Here is a 22,317-nt window from a genome sequence, read left to right as displayed (position 1 = left end):
TTTTTTAAAATTCCAATGAATGATTTGCTATTTAACACTTTAATGATTTTTTTTTAAACACTTGGCTCCCAAATGGAGCTAAGATTTAAAAGAAAGAGAGAGAAGGAAGAAGGGAATGTCAGGGAAGAACAAAGGAATAAAATGGAAGCTTGCAACCTTCTTCCACCCCCATTCTCAGGGTGCTGTTGAGGGTGGGAGTTCCTGATTTCCAACTTTAATTCAGGTTCTAATTAAAGACATACATTTGAACTGCAAAATTAGAGAAACCCAGGAAGAAAATCGCAATGATGCCAGCACATTAAAGCCAAAATCAAGCCTAAGAGGACTCCTCTCTGTGCCTACACACCATTAAAAAGGATGCTTAATGCAACCCATCTGACCCTTAAAAGGAAGGAGCTGATGAGTGAAGTGAATTTCAGGCCAAGAGTGTGGGTGGTAGAAGCGTCTGAGGTTCCAATTCCTGAGTAGACGAGCTGTGGGATTCTGCAGTTGCTGATGCTTATCTCTTGCAAAGTTAATTATGGTTCATTTCAGAGTCATCAGAGAGAATTGCATGATTCTAAAGAAACCCGTAAAACCCAGAGGTGTTGTAACTGGGCAACATAATGGACGAGCAAATTAAAAGTAGCCACAAGCAGGGTAGGGCAGATTAACAATTGCAGGGAGTGAATTCTGGAACAGTCAGATTTACTGTCAAGACAGAAGGCCAACGGAATAAGATCATTGTATAGAGAAGGAAAACAAAGTTGCTACAGTAATCCTGTTGATTTGTGAGGTCATTTTCTAAGAAATGATGGGAAATCTTAAAAATGGTATTTATATCGATAATTGCTGAACTATGAAAAGGTATACATAAAAACCAAAAGAATTTAATATTTCAGTTTACAGCCCCCCCCCCCCCTTCAGTATGAATTTGCCCCCCTTTCACAGTATCCAAGAATGCATTTACAAACATGATCATCCTTTCTGGGCTAAGAATACAATTGAAAACATTTTCTCCATTTCTCTAGCCTTGTGACTTTTCCAACTCAGTCACAGATTATCTGCCTCTTATTTTGAAGTAACCCAGTGGGTCCCAAACTTTGCTGCACATTAGAATTAACTGGGGAACATTAAAAAAAAAAAAAACAAATTCCCTGTGGGCAAGTCACACCACATGGGGTGGGGGCGCACAGGAGTCAGACATCAGTATTTTTTAAAAAACCTTTAGGCTATGCCAAAAGCAGCAGTTTGGGAACCAGGGACATCAGCTGTAGAGTCACCTTGCTATGGAGAAAGTTGCTCATCCAGGATAAAAACTTCAGCCGCAGTCTTTTTTAGGGATGATATACTATCTAAACTTTGGCTTTAAAAAGGAAGGACACAGTCTCTGTCCTGAGGTAATGTTTTGTGTTTCCATATGCTAATGTTCAAAATAATCAAGTTTATTTTGTATGTAAAGTTGAAAAAAAATTAAAAATCAAAGTTTGAGTTTTCCCGGGGGGAAAAGGTAAAATCACGCAATTGGTGTTAAGAGAGGATATAGAAAATTATTTCCACTTTGTCCTAACAAGGTACGAAAAGGTAAATCTGCTGGTTTAAGATTTAAACCTTCAGAGCTTGGGGTAAAAAACCGCTCGGGTCTAAAGGAAGACAAAAACAGAAGACCGTGTTTCCTGAAATGTCACTGCAAAATGTGGACCATCACACTAAGTATTTGTAAGAAACTTTTGAAGTTATTCCCTGTTAAATCTACTACCCCTTTAAGTGAGGGAATGACTGCCTCCTACTTAGTTGTTAACCGGGCTTCTCACCTGGTATTAAAGCTATTTGCTCAAGCCTTGTAACAGCTAAGACAGCTCCGGGACTGGGTGCTGTGTCCCTTGGACTTACGTACTTACGCACTACTTTCCTTTGTATTTGGAGACAAAGGAACTCACCCTTACAAAAGTTTCTTGCTGCATGCTCTGATGGGATCCCTGGAAAGTTCAGCTGTGAGGAAGGTGTTCCCAGGTGAAATGAGTTGACAACTGAAGCTTGACCCAGCTTCTGTTACTACATACATCCAGTTATCATTTAGAATTCTAGTCTCATTTGGCTCCAATGTCAAAAGACTACCTTAATGATATTATATATATATAATATCCTAAATCCTTGATGTGGACACAATTCCTCTCATTTATTTTTAGATAATAAAAATGCTTATTTAAAGCAGTTATTTCTTTTCTTTGATTAATGTATCCTTCATAATATTCATTACCTTTGTATCAAGCTCAGGAAGCAATTTATAACTTGCCTGCGTTCTGCAGGCCCCATTATGCCTCGTTACATAGCTGGGTGATGAATTAAAACCATCACAGACCTGCAGTTTGAGTCTAGTTATTAGAGTATCTGCTTACATGATTCTCTACTTTGATTCTCCTGCCTAGCTGATTACCCCCACTAACTTCTGTCTCCACTTTCTAAATAGCAGCGTAACTTGTTTTATGCATTTTGCTTTATTGCACTTTGCAGATACTGCGTTTTTTACAGATTGCAGGTTTGTGGCAACCCTGAATCGAGCAAATCTATTGGTGTCATTTTTCCAACAGCATTTGCTCACTTCATGTTTCCGTGTCACATTTTGGTAATTCTTGCAGTAGTTCAAACGTTTTCATTATTGTTGTATTTGCTATGGTGATCTGTGGTCAATGATCGATGATGTTACTGTTGTAGAATTGTTTTGAGGTGCCATAAACTGTGCCCATGACCTGAGCTTAACCGATAAATGTGTGGTGTGTGTTCTAGCTATTCCACTGAATGGCCATTTCCCTATCTTTCCCCTTCTCCTTGGGCCTCCCAATTCCCTAAGACACAGTAATATTGAAATCAGGGCAATTAAGAACCCTACGTGTTCAAACGAAAGAAGAGTGGCATGTCTCTCACTTTAAGTCAAAAGCTAGAAATGATTAAGCTTAGTGAGGAAGGTGTGTCAAAAGCCAAGATAGGCCGAAAGGTAGGCCTCTTGCACCAGGTAGCCAAGTTGTGAATGTAAAGCAAAAGTTCTTGAAGGAAATTAAAAGTGCTACCACAGTGAACAACACAAATGATAAGAAAGCAAAACAGACTTATTGCCGATACGGAGAAAGTTTTGAGTGTTCTGGAAAGATCAAACCTGCCACAATATTCCCTTAAGGCAAAGCCTAGTCCAGAGCAAGGCCCTGACTCTTCAATTCAATGAAGTCTGGGAGAGGTGAGGAAGCTTCAGAGGACAAGTTTGAAGCCAGAAGAGGAGAGTTCATGAGGTTTAGGGGAAAGAGAAGAAGCCGTCTCCATAACATCAAAGTGCAAAGTGAAGCAGCAAGTGCTGATGTAGAAGCTGCAAATTATCCAGATCGAGCTAAGATAATGAATGGAGGTGGCTACATGAAACGACAAAATTTGAATGTAGGCAAAACAGCCTTATGTTGGAAGAAGATTCCATCTAGGACTTTCATAGCTGGAGAAAAGTCAGTGCCTGGCTTCCAAGCCTCAAAGGACAGGGTGACAGGGTGACTCTCATTAGGGGCCAGTGCAGATGGTCACTTTAAGTTGAAGCCAGTGCTCAGTGACCCTTCCAAAATCCTAGGGTCCTAAAGAATTATGCTAAGTCTTCTCTGCCTGTGCTCTATAAATGGAACAATAAAGCCTGAAGGACAGCACATCTATTCGCAACATGGTTTACTGAATATTTTAAGTATTACTGTTGAGACCTACTCAGAAAAAGATTCCTTTCAAAATACTACTTCCCATTGACAACGCACCTGGTCACCCAAGAACTCTGATGGAGATGGACAAAATTACTATTTTCATGCCTGCTAACAACATTCACTCTGCAGCCCATGGATCAAGAATGATTTTGACTTCCAAGTCTTATTATTTAAGAAATACATTGCATAAGGTTCTAACTGCCACATATAGCGATTCTTCCGATGGATGAGAAAAGTAGGTTGAAAACCTTCTGGGCAGAATTCACCATCCTAGTTATAAGAACATTTCGTGATTCATGGGAAAGTCAAAATACCAACATTAACAAGGAGTTTGGAAGTTCAACCCTCATGGATGACTTGGAGGGGTTCGACTTCAGTGGAGGAAATAAGTGCTGATGTGGTGGAAATAGCAGACCTAGAAGTGGAGCCTGAGGATGGGACTGACTTGCTGCAATCTCATGATAAAAACTAACAGATGAGTTGCTTCTTAAGGATGAGCAAAGTGGTTTCTTGAGATGTAAACTTCTGATGGAAGATGCGTAGATTATTGAAATGGTAACAGAGCGGGGTACCTGAGTGGCTTAGTTAGGTGTCTGCCTTTGGCTCAGATCCAAGGTCTCTGGGTCCTGGGATCCAGCCCAAGTCAGGCTCCCTGCCCAGTGGGGAGCCTGCTTCTCCCTTTGCACCTCCCCCCCATGCTCCTGTGCTCACTCTCCTTCCCTCTCAAAATCTTAAATAAAAAATGAAATGGCAACAAAGGACTGCGAATATCACATACACTGAGCTGATAGAGCAGCGGCGGGGTTTGAGAGCACTGACTCCAATTCTGAAAGAAGTTCTGTGGGTAAAATGTTATCAAAGAGAGGTGCCCCTGGGTGGCTTAGTTGGTTAAGTGTCTCTTTTTTTGGTTTCCACTTAGGTCATGATCTCAGGGTCATGAGATCAAGTCCCAGAGTTAGGCTCCGCACTCAGTGGGGAATCTGCCTGAGATTCTCTCCCTCCGCCCCTCCTGTCACTGGTGCACACGTGTGCGCACTCTCTAAAAGAAATAAATCTTTTTTAAAAAAGCCATCAAACAGCATCACAATGGTTTATGACAAATTTAATACACTAACAAAGAAAAAAAGTACATTTCAATGCTTTTAACTTTAAAGAATACTCATCCTAGATTTGCAGCCCCTTCATTCCAGCTGTTTTGTTAACATTCAGAGTACTCTGCATTCTTCCAACAGAAGGTACCCCCCTGAGATGAAGAGTACCATCCTCCTACAGCGATGGAGGCGTGGCATCAATTAGCCATTTTCAAAAAACAGGATACTTTAAGGATTAAGAATAAAAACTATGGGGGGGGGCTATGAATAAAAACAATCAGACTGCACAATCCATATATTTACTTTTTATTGAATTTGTTAATGTTACAGAGTTCTTGCACTGCCAAACCATGCCTGAGAATTCAAAGAAAGAAATGGTACAATGGACAGCCTCACCCACCCATCATACAGTATATTAAAACTTGATTCATGTGCATTTTTATAATTTCACAATCTTTTAAAAAGTTATAACAAGAGTTGGAATTTTAAATCTCCTGCAGGTCTTCAGAGTTCTAGTATAGTATGCCATTAAATAAAAGTTCCACATATTCATCTCAGTTCATTCCTCAGTAACATAACCCCCGACGCAATTTTGCTGGGAAAAAATGCATACTTTTCAGGGGAAATATGTGGCTCAAGGTCCAAGAGATTATTTGTTAAGATTTTTGGTTCCCAAATGAAGTCTTCAGTTTAACCAAGAATCCCTCGTTTCTTGCTTAATCATCCAACTTCTCCTTGGCTGGGTCAGCTGCTCACCCCAATACACCAGAAGGCAGGCACCCGGCCTGCCACCTCAAACAACGCCAACATCCTGGCCCAGATGTGGTGGGCAGGTCCTGTCAGGAGATACTGTGACCTCCCAGGAGCCAATTCCTGCACTGACACTTTTCATCAAGACTGCACTCCTGTAGGAGATATGCCCCCACACCAGGATAGTTTTACTCGCTCACTTGCTTCACTCTTGCCAGTAGCAAGTCTGCAACTCCTGCATTTGGCAAAGGGATTTATTAGAGAGAAACCCAGACTCTGCGTCAAGTGGTCACATACCACTTTGAAATATATCTACTGAACCAAAGATACAAAACTAGTACATTACCAGACTATCTCATTAGATGGACTTTTCAGTAATCCTGGGTAGCTTCCTGAAGTCCCTTTAAGGACCAAAAATTACTGGATAGTTTAAGCTGTAATTATTAAAAACAGAAGTGCTACATCACCTGTCTTCGCCCCTGACTCTTCAAATGAACATAAAGACATACCAGAAGGTTGGTAACAGAGCTAAACTGGCACAATCACTGCATCTATAGCATGTCCAATACCTGAAAAATTTGGGCACAAGTGTATCTGGAAATCTTGTCAAAGATCATGCAAGATCCGTGAAAACCTACGTGGGTTTTAGGCTAAGGTTCTGCTCATGTTGCTCTGAATTGATAAGGACCGGTCAGTGAATCCCTTGGCCTGAGCAGAACCCATACTCTTTCCCCTGCAGTTTACCGTACAGTTTAGACCTGATTAGAGGAGGCTTAGCAGCACCTGAAGTAGAGCCCCTCACATCCACTGCCCTTGACACCAAAGGCTATTTGGTTCCACTCTAGGGATTGGCAAATTCACGAGACATTTCACAATTCTAATGCATATTTCAGGTCACTTATTTAACCAAGCAATATGCTCTGTCAAAGAACTTATTCCAAGTCAAGAAAGAAGGAAAGAAAAAAAAGGCCTTAATGTGTGGAACACAGAAAAAGCACTACCCAAATAAAAAATTACTAAAAGAAATAAGATTACTCCCTCCCCTACCCCCTTTCCCACTTGGTGGACCCAAGTTTGGCTGAATTTAATTTGTGGTTACCTCAGAATACAACTCAAAGTTTAAATAATAAAATCACAACCCTACAGAGATTATCTGAACACAGGAGTTCTTTTGAGAGCGGCACGTTCCAGAAGTCTAACACAGCCCACTACGGAGTATCCTTAAGGGTGGGGCACAGGGCAGGTTAATTAAGGTCACTTAAATCTTCATCTTGTACAGCAGGTCAGAACCCAGATGGCTGACTTTCTGCAGGATTTCTGATAGGAATCCAGTAGAGCTGGTCTCAACCTTCACACCGACACTTACTAGCTGTAACCTTCGTGTCCAGAAGTTGTGATCCACATGAAGTCCGCAACGAGTGCAGCAAACCTGAGGTAGTCAGCCCTTACGAAGGCTCAGTATCTGAACATAAAAACATTTTGAAATGACCACTGGCTGCAGTTTCTGGTTTTGTATTTGCAGAGTAATAATGAAAGAACACCGCTGAATCTAGTTCACGCACTTAGAGAACAACGAGACTCCCCCTAAATCCAATATATACAAACAGCAGCCGTGACACCTGTACTTCCCCAGTACCATAGGGCCGGTCACTTATACCGAGTGGTCTGCATCGGCTGTGGGTCCAGCAGCGGTCAGATGACGAATGGCTGTTCCTGGTGGTTAGCTGCGGCCTAGTTACCTTAGAAGCGTTAGCAAAGACCATTCCTTAATTGTACTGTGTGTGGCTGCTTTTCTGATTTTCAAGCACAGCATACTGGTTGTCTAGCTGAAGTTTAAGGGCCTGGTTTTTTGAAACCTCATCCCTACCTCTAGTTTTGTGTCTTACTACTTCAAAGCTCTTCTCCATTTCTTTATCCCTAAGGGAAAAGAAATGTAATCAGTAAGTATTTCTTCTTCACTAGGTTGTTGATCCTCCAAAAAAAAAAAAAAAAAAAAGCCGCCCCTGAGAAGTATCCTGAGGGAGTTAATAGGAGGGGAAACCGGAACAGGTATCCCGCTTTCCCAAAGTCTGCGTACACCACTTGCTTTTACAGAAGTTAGTATGGCGACAGCTTTTTTTGTAACAGTGAAAATCCTCTTCCGATTTCTTTCAGCGCAAATTAGCGCAAGAAAATAGGTCTTCCTATCAAAGTCAAGTGGCGTAATGCAACCTTTCAGAAAGCGGGGGACCCTCTTTGCTTTATGCCTTTCTGGCTTAGGAGGGGTTTCATAGGAATGCTCTACTTTCAACAGCAGGGGAAACCTGCCCATAAAATCATCATCAGATCATTTTCCGGGCTTCCAAGGAACAGAAAACACAAATACTGAAGCTCTATGGTCCTATTTTCTGTGGCAGCAGATCTATTTGAATACTATTTACTGCAAACCTATTTTGGGACCAACTTGAAGACAACTGCAAAGTCAAAAGGCTATCTGATGACACACTGATTCCTTCTAAGAGTTACTTTTATTTTAAGCAAATAATAAATACATCTCTTTATAAATAAGGGCAACAATTTTCTTCTTCAAGTCAGGTTCTACTCATTATTCAGTGATTTCTCCTCATGTCTACTTTATGAATGGGGATCAGATAAAGCAAGGTGAGTGTGGGGGATCACTGCCCCCTTATTCTGTAGGACAGAGCAGAGTAGCGAGTCCAATGGAGGCTTAAATTCAAGCCAGCTGGGCTCCCAAAGAAGCAAAAAGGCTGGAATTTACTTTAAAAGCCACCCCCCGCCCCCGCAAACAGTATTTCCAACTGATGTCCTTTACATTTCTTCCCATTTTATTTACTTAAAAAAAAAATTCATGTCCCTACAAAGGATGTGGAAGTGCCATATGTGGTCATTTAATTCCAGGTAGCATTCATTTTAAGTACCTGCTGAAATAAGATTATTTTAATATTAGATTTATAAATGCCAACATCTTTCATCTATTCACATCAACAGGGAATACAATGAAAATACTGCTCTTACATTTCTAGTTTCCATGCTATAAGGAACATGTGCTTACAAAGAATCTAACTACATAGATGTCATAGCTACAGAACACCACCAACCAGGAATAAAGCAACTTTTGTAGACAATGTCTTTGGCGCTCTTTCCCCGCTGCCCCCCTCCAGGGTCCTTACCCCGTTTCCCACTCCCAGGCACATAAGTCCCACCTAATTTTCAGTTGCCTGTCAGCTACAGCCTGGCCTTTACCAAGGAGACCCCCTCCCCTCCACCTCAGGTGGGTTTTCCTATCTCCTACATCCCACTTGCTGGCCAAGGGACAGGGCTCCCAGACAAAAGACAAGAGTTGAGAGTACTTACTTCCGGCTTTCTACATGCTTGGCAGTGGACTGCAGGGATGGGAACTGTGTATCACTGTAGATTTCTGGTGGTCCTTGTGGTGTTTTCCTTGTTGTGGTTAACCTGGCTCCAGGAGGCCTATACACACCGCTAGTCATTGCTGGTTCTGGGGTCTCTGTAACTAACATTTCGTAACAGTTTAGAGAAACTAAAATGCCTGGCATTTTAGTAAGCTAGTCCCGCATTCCCGATCACTTGACAATTACAGGGGAAAAACCCAATACCTACACAAGTTTCTGGACAACTGAAGGAAAGTTATCCAAGAAAATGTCTGAAACTGAAAATACTCTTATCTTTCTGGAGTAGTCTTCTAACTTCTCTATCATGTGTAACTTCGATTACCTATGTACATGAGTTCTTTCTGGAAGTCAACTTACTGGAAGTGGGAGAAGAATCTTCTGCACCTGGGAGACAGTCCATCAGGGACTGTCTTTCAGAACAGCACTATCTCACCCCTCAGTTTACATATAGGTAAATGTGGATAATCACTTCTTTACCTGGTTGGTGGGTTACGTAACATGCCGTGTGTAAAGAATTTATTTACAAAATGCTTGTGTATATATTTACTTCTAAAAGACTAGTAAAAATAAACTACTACATATCTTTAATAATTTTCTACACCAATGGATTTTAAGGCTCTTCGTTGTATTTTATAAACACAGGTAAAGCAGGAAAAAAAAAAACTAAGCAGCCGAGCAGCCCCATGTCTTCCAGGATGGCTAACATTTTCGGGACAGAACCTTCCAGCTTTTCGCTACATATCATTTTTTCCTCCCCATTCTCAATATGGATTCAGTATTTTACGTGTTTTCCATTTATCAAAAACTTCATTTCAAATAAACGCCTACTCCCTCATTTATCAGCTGCAATATAATGCAGCCATTTGAATACTATTATAAAGGCTTATTGTCTCATACAGCTTTTAATTAAGTGTGGGAAAGCTATAATATCACACGCATTCATTAGTGACTGAGCACCTGCTATGTGTCAGGTGCTGTTCTAAACTACACAGTGGGGATACAAATGTTAAGGACATGCCTTCAAGAACTGGATATTCTGGGGCACCTGGGTGGCTCAGTTGGTTAAGCGACTATCTTCGGCTCAGGTCATGATCCTGGGGCTCTGGGATCGAGCCCCGCATTGGGCTTCCTGCCCGGCCGGAAGCCTGCTTCTCCCAGGCCCACTCCCCCTACTTGTGTTCCCCCTCACGCGGTCTGTCAATTAAATAAATAAATCAATCTAAAAAAAACCCCGAAACAACTGGATATTCAGGCTGTTAGCCACATGCAGCCATCTGAAATGAAATAAATTCAAGAATTCAGTTCCGTAGTTATATTAGTCGAGTTTTAAGTACTCAATAGCCACCTGTGGCTAGCGGCTACTACAGCGAACAGAGGCTATTCCATCACTGCAGAAAGTACTACGGGACAGTGTTGGGCTTGAGGGAAGAGACACATACATGTAAAGGTTGGTGCCACACCGAAGATGAGATCGGGGGAAGAGTTCGTCAAGGGAGCACACGATGGGTAGGGGTCTCAGTGCTGAGGTGAAAACCGAACAAGGCCTGAAAGCCGTAAGGAGGCAAACACACATCTAGAGTTGGTAAACCAGCCAAATCTGGCCCGACTCCAGATTTTGTGTATGTTTTACTGGAACGCAGCTACACTCACCGGGTGCATGTATCGTCTACGGGTGCTTCTGTGCCGTCACAGCAGGGCCGGGTAATTAGAACCATCTCCCGTGCGGCCCTCAAAACCTAAATTAATTATCTGGCCCTTTGCAGAAAGAGCTTACTTAGAGCGGATTCAGGCTGAGAACACAGGCACAAAGGGCCTGCAGCAGCAGTGTGCCTAGTATCCTCAAGGAGCAGGGGAAGCGAGGTCCAGATTAAAAGAAACACCAAGTCAGAAGAAGGGATCACAAGCCAGGCATCCAAGGCCTTGCAGGTCCCTGAGAACTTCAGCTTCTACTCCGAGCAGAGGGGACAGCACTGGAGGTTCGGGAACAGCGTATGTACAGACGCAGGCAGACCAGTGAAGAGGTGACCTCACTAATCCATATAAAAATCAACGGTTCAAACCACTGGGAGCAGTGGAACTGAAGAGAACTAGTCACACAGAGTGTCTGATTTTGAAAATAAAGACAACAAATTTACTGACAAATTAGATTTAGGTTTGGAGCAAGAAAAAGTTATCAAAGATGACTCCAAGATTTGTGGCCTAAGTGACCGAAAGAATCGCAGTGAAATTACAAAGGCTGTTGTGTTGACCCCACACAGGTTTGAATTGCATGGCTTCACTTACACGTGGATGTTCTTTACAAATACGGTATAAAACTGTAAACGTATTTTTTCTTGATGATTTTAATATTTTCCCTCTTGCTTATTCTAAGAATATAGTAGCATAAATGTACAAAATATGTGTCAATTGGTATGTTTATGTTACTGGTAAGGCTTCTAGTCACAGTAGGCACTCAGTAGTTAAGTTCGGGAGTAGTCAAGTGAAATGAGGATTTGACTGCACTGGGATTCAGGGCTCCACCCTCATGCTGTCCAAGGGTCTACTGTACATGAAGAGTTCAGTTGGGGATATGTGGATATCGAGATGCCGGCTAGGCAGTTAAGATCTGCGTGTCTGGAGGTCAGAAGAGATCTGAGCTGATGTGAATTTCGGAGTTGCTGGCATGTGGAGCCTGGTGAGGGAGGAAGGGTGCGGGAGCAGCAGGGGCTGAGCACTGGGGTAGGTTCTCTCTCAGAGGCAGGAGAGAAAAAAATCCCAGCCAGGGAGACTGAGAACCAACCACGGAGGGAGCAGGAGACTGTGGTGTCCTGGGGTGATCAACTACGGCAAGCGCTGCTGATGGGGCAAATCGGGTGAGGACCGAGACTTGGGACAGAGGTTAGCAATGCTGAGGTCATCAGGATCAGTGATAGATGCAGTAAAAAAAAGTTAAACGGAAAAACATATACATACGCATAAGCAAAGGGCTAGAAAGGATGCAAGAATGTTGACACACACTAGTTATCTTTATTCTCTGGGCAGTAAGATTTGGAGTGATTTGTTACTCTTTATATTATTCTGCATTAAAAAAAATGGGTATATATTAACGCAATGTTTCTCAAACTTTTCTCAACACTTCCATTCTAAGGAGCCCTTTTAGACATCTATTTCCTAACTACCATGCCCCCACACCAGGAAATGTTAACACCATGTATATACTGTGCTCACACACTTCGGCCCTCTGGTGGGCAACAGCCCATTAGAAGATCTGATATTTCTTCACCCCCCACCAAGAACCATTTCTTATCAACTCTTAGGAGTGATAAAATGTGCCCTTCTGAGAATTCATGCTTCAAGACAGAATAAAATGGGGATTGGGGGAAAAAACACAAACAGAGGTGGAAACACAGGTACAATTTCCCTTAGCCAACTGTCAAAAATTGAAACAAATTAAACATTTAAGTTGGACAAGTTAGTTTACATATAAAGTTAAGCAGCCTACAGAAAAGCACATATCGTAAGTTCCAAATTACTTAGGATATAAAAGTCTTTAAACAGACATATACAAACGTCTCTCCCAAGAACAGAAAGGAACCCCACTCATTCTACCACAAGCATTCATTTAGTTGAATGCCAACAGTATATAAAATTATACATAGACAGCTTTATGAAAATGAAATATTAAGGTTACCAATTACTGCAGCAGGAGGTGCTTGTACTGGAGCTGTTTTATTCCAGGGACCTGAAGACTTTTCTACACCACCACCACCTCCTCCACCTTCTTCCCAGTTATCACCTGGATCTTCTCTTTTCTCATTATCATCTTCTTCCTTTTCACTATTGGAAAAGCAAGTAAGTGAATTCAGTTACAGAATCACCAGGAAAATCGTCAGTCCAAATCCTAAGTCGTATCAGTGCTGATCTGTGTGACCCTAAGAGAAGTCACCTCACCCTCTCAGAGCCTCAATGCCCCACTTGTTTAAGAGAGACAGAAATAGGGGATGTTATCGGTTATACACTGGGACTTCCACCTGACTTCATATGAAAGGATTTCATTGCTACAAAAGGTTTAGAAAACCACCTGGTCTGATAGTGTCTGCTTTCCTTTTTGCAAACCTCACATACTCAAGAACATTTAGAAATATTTACCATACTGACCTGCCAGGCTTATGACAATCTATGTGATTACATACAGCAGCCCCAAGGAAGAGCAGGACCCCAGCTAAGAACCTCACGCAACTGAGGGAGGAAGAGAGGCCAGGCTAACCTGAGAAAAGGGGACTTGAGAGGGATTAAGAGTGTAATCCCTGGATTTTCTAGGACCACAGTGGCCAAACAGGCACTCATGGTAAGCGCATTTTCAGTGATCAAACGTTTTTTGAAGTTGTATAATTTCACTTGCTAATCCTTTAGTACATATTACAAAACGAGAACTCACATTCCAATAGAAGAAACAAGCCTGTGTTCAGTGTTGACATCAGTGCTACAGACTTTATTAGTGCCAGTCCCTACTGTTTGACACAGGGAATATATAGAACTGGCCCCTATCACCAGATATGTCACCCATTTAAAAAAGAAGAGAATACAAAACCTCAGTCTTTGGCTTTATTAGTTAATTATAAATGTGAAAGATACCCTCAGTGGTATCCTAAGACTGGCTGCAGTGTTTATGCCAATTTCTTATTTCTTTATTCTTGAATTGGCTTGAGTCAGGAATCAGGGTTACCTGTCAAATCTAACCCCCTTTTGGCCGTGATTCGCCCTTGCTGCTGCTGCCTCTGGCACAGACTACCAACCTTTCCATGAAATTATGTTCCATGACAGTGGTGGTTTTTCCTAGAACTTCAGCCTATCAACCTCCTTTACCATTTTGACCATGCTTCTCTCTCCTACTGAAAAAATAGGGCTGTTGCCTAAAGCTGTCCTTGGTCTTTCACTCTTTTAGACATTTTCTCCCTTTGATGCCTGATCAGTGATCATGACCTTAACAACGTACAGATGACTCCCACCCTACTGTGTATGGCCCTGGGAACATCATGGCCTCTCTTGGCTTCTGCAAAAGGACATCTCAGGGTGCTTTCCTTCCATTTCTATTAGAACAAGGAAAGTGCCAGCTATAAGACAATTTCTTGAATAACTAATGGTCTCCTTTAAAGACACTTACAGAAAAATTTCAAAGACAGTGCCCACCAACAGAGGTGATTCCAGAATTTAGAGGCCTAGGGTGGCAACTGGGGAGGGGAGAGAGGAATGAGCTCCTCCTCAGTCTGCATTTGTAGCATGATTTTACTTAAGACTATAATTCAAGAGGAAAAAATAATGAAAATATGGCCAACTCACTCTTTGGTTTCCCTTTTTTGTTAACACATAATAGAATCCTGTACAGCCATTTAAAATGTCAGGCCTATGCTGACATGGAAGTAATATGCATGTCAGTTAAGCCAATGGCTTACTAAAACAAAATCTATACACCTAATATTAAGTAGAAGGACATTTTGATTTTTTAAAAATGGTTTTAAAAAGTAGCTGGGTGCTAGAATGCCTGATTTTATTTTTTTCATGCAGCAAACAGTTACGAGCAGATTTTAAAACCAGACTTCCTGGTTCAAATCATCTGGGTTTTTTTGCCACTGATAGCCAGGAGACTTTGAATGTGACACTTAACTTTTATATGCCTCAGTTTCCTCCTACGTAAAATGGGGATAACAGCTCCATTTTGAAAATTTTAAAAGACACAAAGCACCAAGAAAAGTGCCTGGCACATAGTAAGTGCTGTTAAATGTTATTACATGGGGTTTTTTTGGGTGGGGGGAGGGGCAGGAGAGGAAGAGAGAATCGTAATTAAGCAGATTCCATGCTGAGTGTGGAGTCCGAGGGGTTCAATCTCACAATCTGAGCTGAAACCAAGAGTCAGATGCTTAACTAACTGCACCACCCGGGTGCCCCACTATTACATGCTTTTTAATATCCATCTGAGTTTTCAAACAGATGCCACCTTTATATTAGGAGAAAAATAAAAGAGAACAAAACTCAAAAATCCCAAAACCCACAACATGAACATGTTCTTTTAAATAGATTTTTAAAAATAGATACCAAACACTATGACTCTGTTTTCTAGTTTATACGTGGAATGAATGACCAAGTAAGGATATGAAGGTCCTAATTTATCCAGCAGTCTAACAGTGGTATCCAAACATTACACCTGTTCCAAAGAATATTTTTTTGTCACCCACTTCTGAGAACTGATGCCAATGTAATTATACTTTCATGCAATTTGCTTGGTTCATGAGTAAAAACATGGGTGTTATTTACCTAGTTACATAAGACTTGTTAGTAATGTCCCAGTAACCCAATCCCAGCCAGACAAGGAGGTAAGACCCCAACAAAGATTTTAAGAACCTTCATGGGACTTTTATACTCCTATATACTCCCAAGGTATGCTAGCTTTCAGTTGGTCTATCATTGTGAAACAGTTAACTCAGCAAAATGTGCTGAATCACTATTGTTCAAATATGTATACTGGACTCTAAAATAATTACTTTAGTATATGGTGATCAGTATACTTCAACTGTGGAATTATCAGCTTGTAGTAAGCAAACAACTGAAAACCAAAAAATTTTTTAACACTGATTACCTCTAAGCAGAAGAGATTATGGATCATTCTTATACATTTTTAATGCTGTTATTCCTTTCAAATGTCCTTAAAAAATATAGTTTTTCTAATTCACAATAAAATATTAAAGAAAAGCCCCTATTTGGTCTGACAGAATACTGATGGTCCCATGTAAAAGAAGGTTCCTTTGGGCTCCTGGGTGGCTCAGTTGGTTGAGCGACTGCCTTCGGCTCAGGTCATGATCCTGGAGTCCGGGATCGAGTCCCACATCCGGCTCCCTGCTCAGCGGGGAGTCTGCTTCTCCCTCTGACCCTCCCCCCTCTCATGTGCTCTCTCTCATTCTCTCTCTTAAATAAATAAATAAAATCTTAAAAAAAAAAAAGTTCCTTTACTGTAATATTTATTACCTCTTCACCCTCAGAGACAAGTGAAGAATTAATAAAACACAAAATCTAAAAATCCCTTTAAGTTATAAACTATTACTAAGAAATGAGTGATTTAATTAAAGGGATTGTGTATCTGTAGTAACAGGCACAAGACAGCTTAATATTTTGGTTCTTAAGATTCTGAAGTTTTAGTTAAACTAAACATTGTAAACTGTCTAGTCAAGATGACCCTTCATCCAACAATGGGAATGAAGGCCCAGAGATACCAAGAGGCCATTGGACTAAGGGCAGGGTAGAAATGATTTAAATAACCAGATTACTTTTTCTTATTTACACACTCTAGAAAATGTCAAATCTCTAAATGCCATAAGACACATGTTGCAAAGAATCATTTCCACAAGAGATGATTAGGCTAAAATTTGGTATTTTACCCAAACAGAATATATAGCTTATCATCAGCTAAATTTCACATTTCTAAAAACTACACTGCTACTTGTAAATACATGATCACAATTTAAAGTATACGATCTTAACTATGCAACAGTCTGTAAAAGGCACTGCTGGTGGAATAGGGGAATGAAGCTAAGAAAAGGGAATATTTACTGAATATCTAGAAGGCCAGGCCCTGTCCTACCACTTCACAAAGTTAAACCTCACAATAACACCAAGGCAGGCAGGAGACCCACGGTACACAGGAGGACACTGACACTCAGACATTTAAGCCCCTTCCCCAGGGCTATAAAGTAGCAAGCCAATCCCTGGGTCTCTGGATCTGGCTCATACTCTTTCATGTTACCTCTTCATTTTATCCTCTTTAGAGCTCCAACATATGACACAGAAATTTTCTCTATTTTGAGAAATTCACTTTCAGTAAGGTTGATCGGGATTACACATCCTGCAGCAGTTTATTAATAAAAATGGAACACCCTTACCTCTTTATCTCACAGGACATTACATGAGAGTTCATACAACCTAACCCTTCTTCCCCGACACTAGGGTTTTAGCAGCTAACAAAATCCAGACTTGTGTTTCTGCTAGAATGCTAGGCATCTCCATTGGTTTGACCCTATTATCTAACCACTGTTAAAACAGTAAAATGGATAGACATGGCCTGATGAGCTATGCTGGCAGCTCAAAATGGCACTGCGTTCCTCTAAGGACTCTTTCTCAATCCCTTCCCGGGAGGCCAAGTGTCTGTCTCCTGTGTTCCACAGCATCCTGCCCATCACTGAAATGATCTACTGTTTAGTAGGAGTTATTTCTACAACGCTGATGTCTGGCACACTGTAGTCACACAGTATTTGCTACAATGAATCCAGCCTGGATGCTGGAGTGATTTCTTCAAGGAACAATTTAACCAGCTCTACCTAATGGGTTTAAAGGTCTAGATTTCTTTCTTTTTTAAAGAAATTTATTACATTTATTTGACAGAGAGCAGAAGCAGGGGGAGCAGCAGGTTCTCTGCTGGGGATCATGACCTGAGCTCAAGCGAGACATTTAGCCAACTGAACCACCCAGGTGCCCCGAAAGTTCTAGATTTCTTTTTTTTTAAAGATTTTATTTATTTATTCATGAGAGACAGAGAGAGAGAGAGAGGCAGAGGGAGAAGCAGGCTCCCCGCTGAGCCGGGAGCCCGATGCGGGACTTGATCCCAGGACCCTGGGATCATGACCTGAGCCGTAGGCAGACGCTTAACCATCTAAGCCACTCAGGCGCCCTAAAGTTCTAGATTTCTTAAGAAGCTTCCTAAAAAAACCACTGGGCTCCAAAAACTTTTTTTTTTTTTAAAAGCAAGCCCAACGTGGGGCTTGAACACACAACCCTGAGATGTGGCTCCACCTACTGAACCAGCCAGGCGCCCCTCCAAGAAGTCCATTCATTCTTGAAACATGACAAATGCTCAACATCTAGTAACCTCCAAATATTAAATGAAATCTTTCTTTCCCCCAAAAATCCATTTTAAGGATCAGAGAGGCCTACAGGTCCCATTTAGACTGCTCAACCAACAATCTAAGCTCCAGTGTTAGGCCCCTTATCACTATCCCAGTGGCATCCCTCTAAAGAACTTGTCTATACGTAATGACAACCTTGAATACATCTATTAATTTAGACACAAAATCTGACACAAGCCCTTATAACACTCTTGATACTGAAAATCTTGAGCTAGTTGGTAAATGTGATAGAACATTAATACAGTATGTTTGCTGCTACTGAAAAATTTCCTTTCAAATGCACTTATCTTCAATAAAGGTCCAGCATTCTAACCTATTATAAGGTCCAGTGTCAAGAACTTTAAGGCTATATGCACTATTTGCAGCTGACTAAAGATAAAGCAAATGTGACAAAAATGATCAAAAGATCTAAGCAAAGAGTATATGGGTACTTATTTTAATTGTTCTTGCAACTTTTCTGAGGTTTCTAATTTTTCAAAGCAAAAAGTTGGATGAAAAAACTTAAGATTATAAGGCTGAAAATTTCAAGGTATTTTAAGTCAACTTCCAAAGTTTTCATATTCCCTTGTCTCATACTGAGATAGCAAGGCTGCCTCTCTCATAGGTAGAAAAAGGTTAACAGACGAAAAGCATAAAGAATCACCTGCCCCCAACTTCTCAAAGAAAAGCTAACTCATTTCTCTGCCCCTTCCTAAGGGCTTCTGCCTAAAAGAGTAGGACCAAGCTATAGAAGACAGTAATTCAAGGTCTATAAGCGACGTTTAACATCCTGAGAGGGATTTTTGTTTGTATGGTCATACTAATGCCAACCCGAACGTGTCATTTTCCTCCTATTAGGCCCACAGTGAATTGACTCACCAGAGTCTAACATTAGTCATGATAGTAGTAGGTAGTGTACCTCCACTACCCCTTGTCCTCAAATCTTGGTACTATAAATTAGGTGCCTCATGGTTAAATAACAGAATGTGCCAACACTAAGTTATTCTAATTTACCCAATAAATAGAGAAGATGATTAATATTAATGACTGGGTATTTTACAAATACCCTGTTCAAAAATCCTCACAACATCCTAGGAGTTGTCTCAATTCTGCATATCAGATCAAAAGTAAAGTGACTCGCCCAAGGTCACACATAAGCAGCAGGCTAAAACCCAGATTTGTCTTTCCCCAAAGTCCATGTTTTTGTGACATTATCAACTCCATCACATTTATGTGAGTAACCTACTTCCACTCCTATGAACCAAAGTGTCTCTCCTTGGGGACCCTAACCCTACCGAGTTTCACTGTCAAGAACATTTAATACAAAGTTTACAAGGATATTCAGTATATAGTGTGAAAATTTTAGTCATTATTATTAAACCTCAGATGACTTCTCACACTCAAATCTTTCCTGAAGACTGTTAGATTCCTCTTTATTGAATGAGTTGTGAAGGCAATGGAAATACAGACTCTAGACTCCACAGTGATTGAGGATCCACAAAAGCAGCTTCCCGAAGGTATGTTTTTCAACGTTAGCAGGTTAGAGGAAGACCTGTTGCAGACCACTCAGGAGTAAGACTACATGCTAAGAATAATGAAAACACAACATAAAAGCTGGTCCAGTTTCAGGTCAAGCAGAACTTACACACTCATACTAGCTGAGATTTACCTATGCCCCTGGCAAAGGTGAAAGACATAAATGATTTAAGAAGTGTTTCATCATCTCTGGAGTAGCCATAAAGAAAGAAAAAATAACCTTGAATATGGATATGGGATATATAATCAATGACAGAAAAATAGGCAGTTTAAATATCCTCCATAATATAATAAAATCAATTTCTAGCATTCAGTGAATCTGAAATCTTTCCCCTCAGAAAGTGCTACTCTTACTAAGTTCAACATGGCCAAACACTCTTTTTCCTGTCACTCAAGTCTTCAGAATCTGCAGTTAAGAACCTGTGGTCAGGAAAGGCTGACCAAGAGCCTTATTCTACAGCCAAACAGGAACCACACACATAAGGCAGTGCCACAACCCCCGATGGACGGCTAAGAACTTCACGTGCCCTCCTTCATTTTCACAGGTCAAGCCCCAGGAGAACACAGGGGTATTTTCTACACTACACCTCTCCAGAAACATCTAACAAACTCAAGAAGTTGTTGGGAAAAAAATTTAGTCTAATCACTTCTACTTAACATTACTACAAACGAACCTCAAGAGCGGAGAAGCCCCATTTCCTAAAAAGTCTCCCATAATCAGTCAGGTTTCACTCTGGTTAAGCTCATGAAACGAGGTCAAAGAACCTAGGACAGAATGCCTGGTGCTCCAGGAGGTATTCAACAAATGTCAAAAATATTAGCCCTGGTTTTTTAATTTGAGTAACTTACTTAAGGCCATAAATATTACCACTTGGAGAAGTCAATAGACAGTATTCTGTTAAGGAAAATTACTTAAGCCAGCATGCCACGTGGTCACTGGTATACACAAATTGCAAACTTCGAACTGGAGGCGGTTCATTAGATCTTTTATTTCTTTAAACTGGGAATAAAAGAGTTTTTAACCTTAAAAACGGTGGAACCATATATTCACCTGTTTTTTCTACTTTATGAGCCCATCAAAATAAGACATCTATTCACATGAATCTAAAACCAACTATCACAGATTGGACTTACGTTAATTTCAAATCCCCTAAACCAACCAACCCAATTTTTAAAAAATTACTGTTTTCTTGAACTTTTTTTTAAAGATTTTATTTTATTCATTTGAGAGAGAGACAAGAGAGAGCACAAGCAGGGGGAGAGAGAGAAGCAGACTTCCTGCAGAGCAGGGAACCCAACGTACGGCTCGATCCCAGGACCTAGAGACCATGACCTGAGCCGAAGGCAGACTCTTAACCTTTTATCTGAGCCACCTAGGCGCCCGTTTTCTTGAGCTTTAAAAATAACATGCTTAGACTACCTGATGCCATCCCTATAAAATTCTAGGGAGAATAAATCTTCAGTGTTAGGATACTGGTTATTCTTGGGAGTGAAGGCAGTGACTAAAAGGGCTTAGGTTTCCTCTGCAGGAGTAACGTTCAGTTTCTTGACCTTGCTGTTGATTACACAGATTGGTCTCATTGTGTGAACATATAATAAAATCTGTGTATCTGTTAGATGTACTTCAATTACAAAAATACACATTAACTTGCTTATTGGAGAGGATCTGAAAACCACCTTATTTTTTGAAACAAACCAAAACCCTAAGTTCAAGGCACCACTGTTAAAAGTGAAAGTTTTGAGGCCACGAAACCCATTTCATTTTAGCTGTCTCAGATAAGTAGGCAAGCTCTCACAGGATTTTGGGGCTGGCAGCTAATTTGATCAGTACACAGAAGGGCTGCCATCACAGAAGGAAGACACAATCCATTACAGCCCTACTACGCATATCTAAAGCAGGAGGCCACTGTGATGCGGCCTTGGGGCCAGAGAAAAACCAAACCTACAATACCTATCCTAAGGGTTATCTAAACACATCTGTAACCAGACCATACCTTATTTGCATCGCCTGAACTCTGAGGCCGCTGTAATCAACCTCTTTTTGCTCAAATTCTTTCCACTCATCTTCATCCTGTAAAACACAGTTCGATCAATTAAAGCTATTTGTTGAAACACAACTAAGGCAAGTATCAGACTATGAAAAGGGGATCAAGTGTCTGGAACCTAAAACATAGACTCGTTTTCTGGCCAAAGGCCCTGTTTGATCCCGAGGCCGACTAGGCAGGAGGACAAACGTGCCCAGCAGTCCAACCCTCTTACTTCCACCGGCTTCCTTCCAGAGAGCTGTTACTTTAAAAGCAACCAGGAAAAGTCGAATGAAAAAGTCAACAGTAACCCCACAACTCAATGTCTACCGCAATGTTGTCATGAGACTTCTTCTGTTACGGGCTCAGAGGCCAAGCCATGCCAATTAAAGCTACCACAAAAGCGACTGTTAGAAAATTCTGCTCAGACTGCCCGGCTGAAGTCAGAACACCAAATTACTCCGAGAACACGTCACTCGCTAAGTGCTGCCCCGGGCCGGCTACTTCGGACCCAGACCCATCTCCCCTCGAGGGTCCCGCCGACTGGGTCTCGGTCCCGGCCGGCGACACGAGGCGGAGGGGCGGGGCGGAGGCGGGCTGGGGGGTCCCGCCGGGAGAGGCGCGCCGGCCCGGCGTGGGAAGCCCCCGCCACAGGGCCAGCCTCCGCGCCCGGCCGCCCCCCCGGCCGGCCCCTCCCGGACGGACGCTTCCCCGGGCGGGCGGCCGGCGGGGGCGGGCAAATGGGCGCAAGCGCGCGGCCGGGCCCCGAATCCCGGCCTTCCCGGCCCCTCACCTTAGTCACGGCCTTGGTGGCGGCCCCGGGGCCGGCGGCCCCCGCGCCCGCGGTCCCGCCGTCGCCCGGCCGGGCCCCCACGCCCGCCCCGCCG

At 41.8% G+C, this 22,317-nt stretch overlaps 1 protein-coding gene across 2 annotated transcripts in view; it reads right to left on the bottom strand.

Moving 5' to 3' along the window:
• Positions 1-5,088: 5,088 nt before the first annotated feature.
• Positions 5,089-22,317, bottom strand: part of CDV3 (CDV3 homolog) — an 18,151-nt gene continuing 922 nt past the window's right edge. Inside the window, exons 1-5 of one of the 2 annotated variants that reach the window (XM_034994914.1) lie at positions 22,224-22,288; positions 21,401-21,477; positions 12,632-12,777; positions 8,903-9,062; positions 5,089-7,010 (exon numbers count right to left, since the gene is read on the bottom strand). In XM_034994914.1, the coding sequence (XP_034850805.1) occupies positions 7,004-7,010; positions 8,903-9,062; positions 12,632-12,777; positions 21,401-21,411 (324 nt within the window). In that variant the 5' untranslated portion in view covers positions 21,412-21,477; positions 22,224-22,288 and the 3' untranslated portion in view covers positions 5,089-7,003. The other variant, XM_034994915.1, reaches the window with a different exon arrangement.

The sequence above is a fragment of the Mirounga leonina genome, unplaced genomic scaffold (assembly GCF_011800145.1).
Source record: "Mirounga leonina isolate KUSES-001 unplaced genomic scaffold, KU_Mleo_1.0 Mir_115, whole genome shotgun sequence".
In the NCBI taxonomy this organism is placed as follows: Eukaryota; Metazoa; Chordata; class Mammalia; order Carnivora; family Phocidae; genus Mirounga; species Mirounga leonina.
This window is presented reverse-complemented; position numbering and strand designations above follow the sequence as displayed.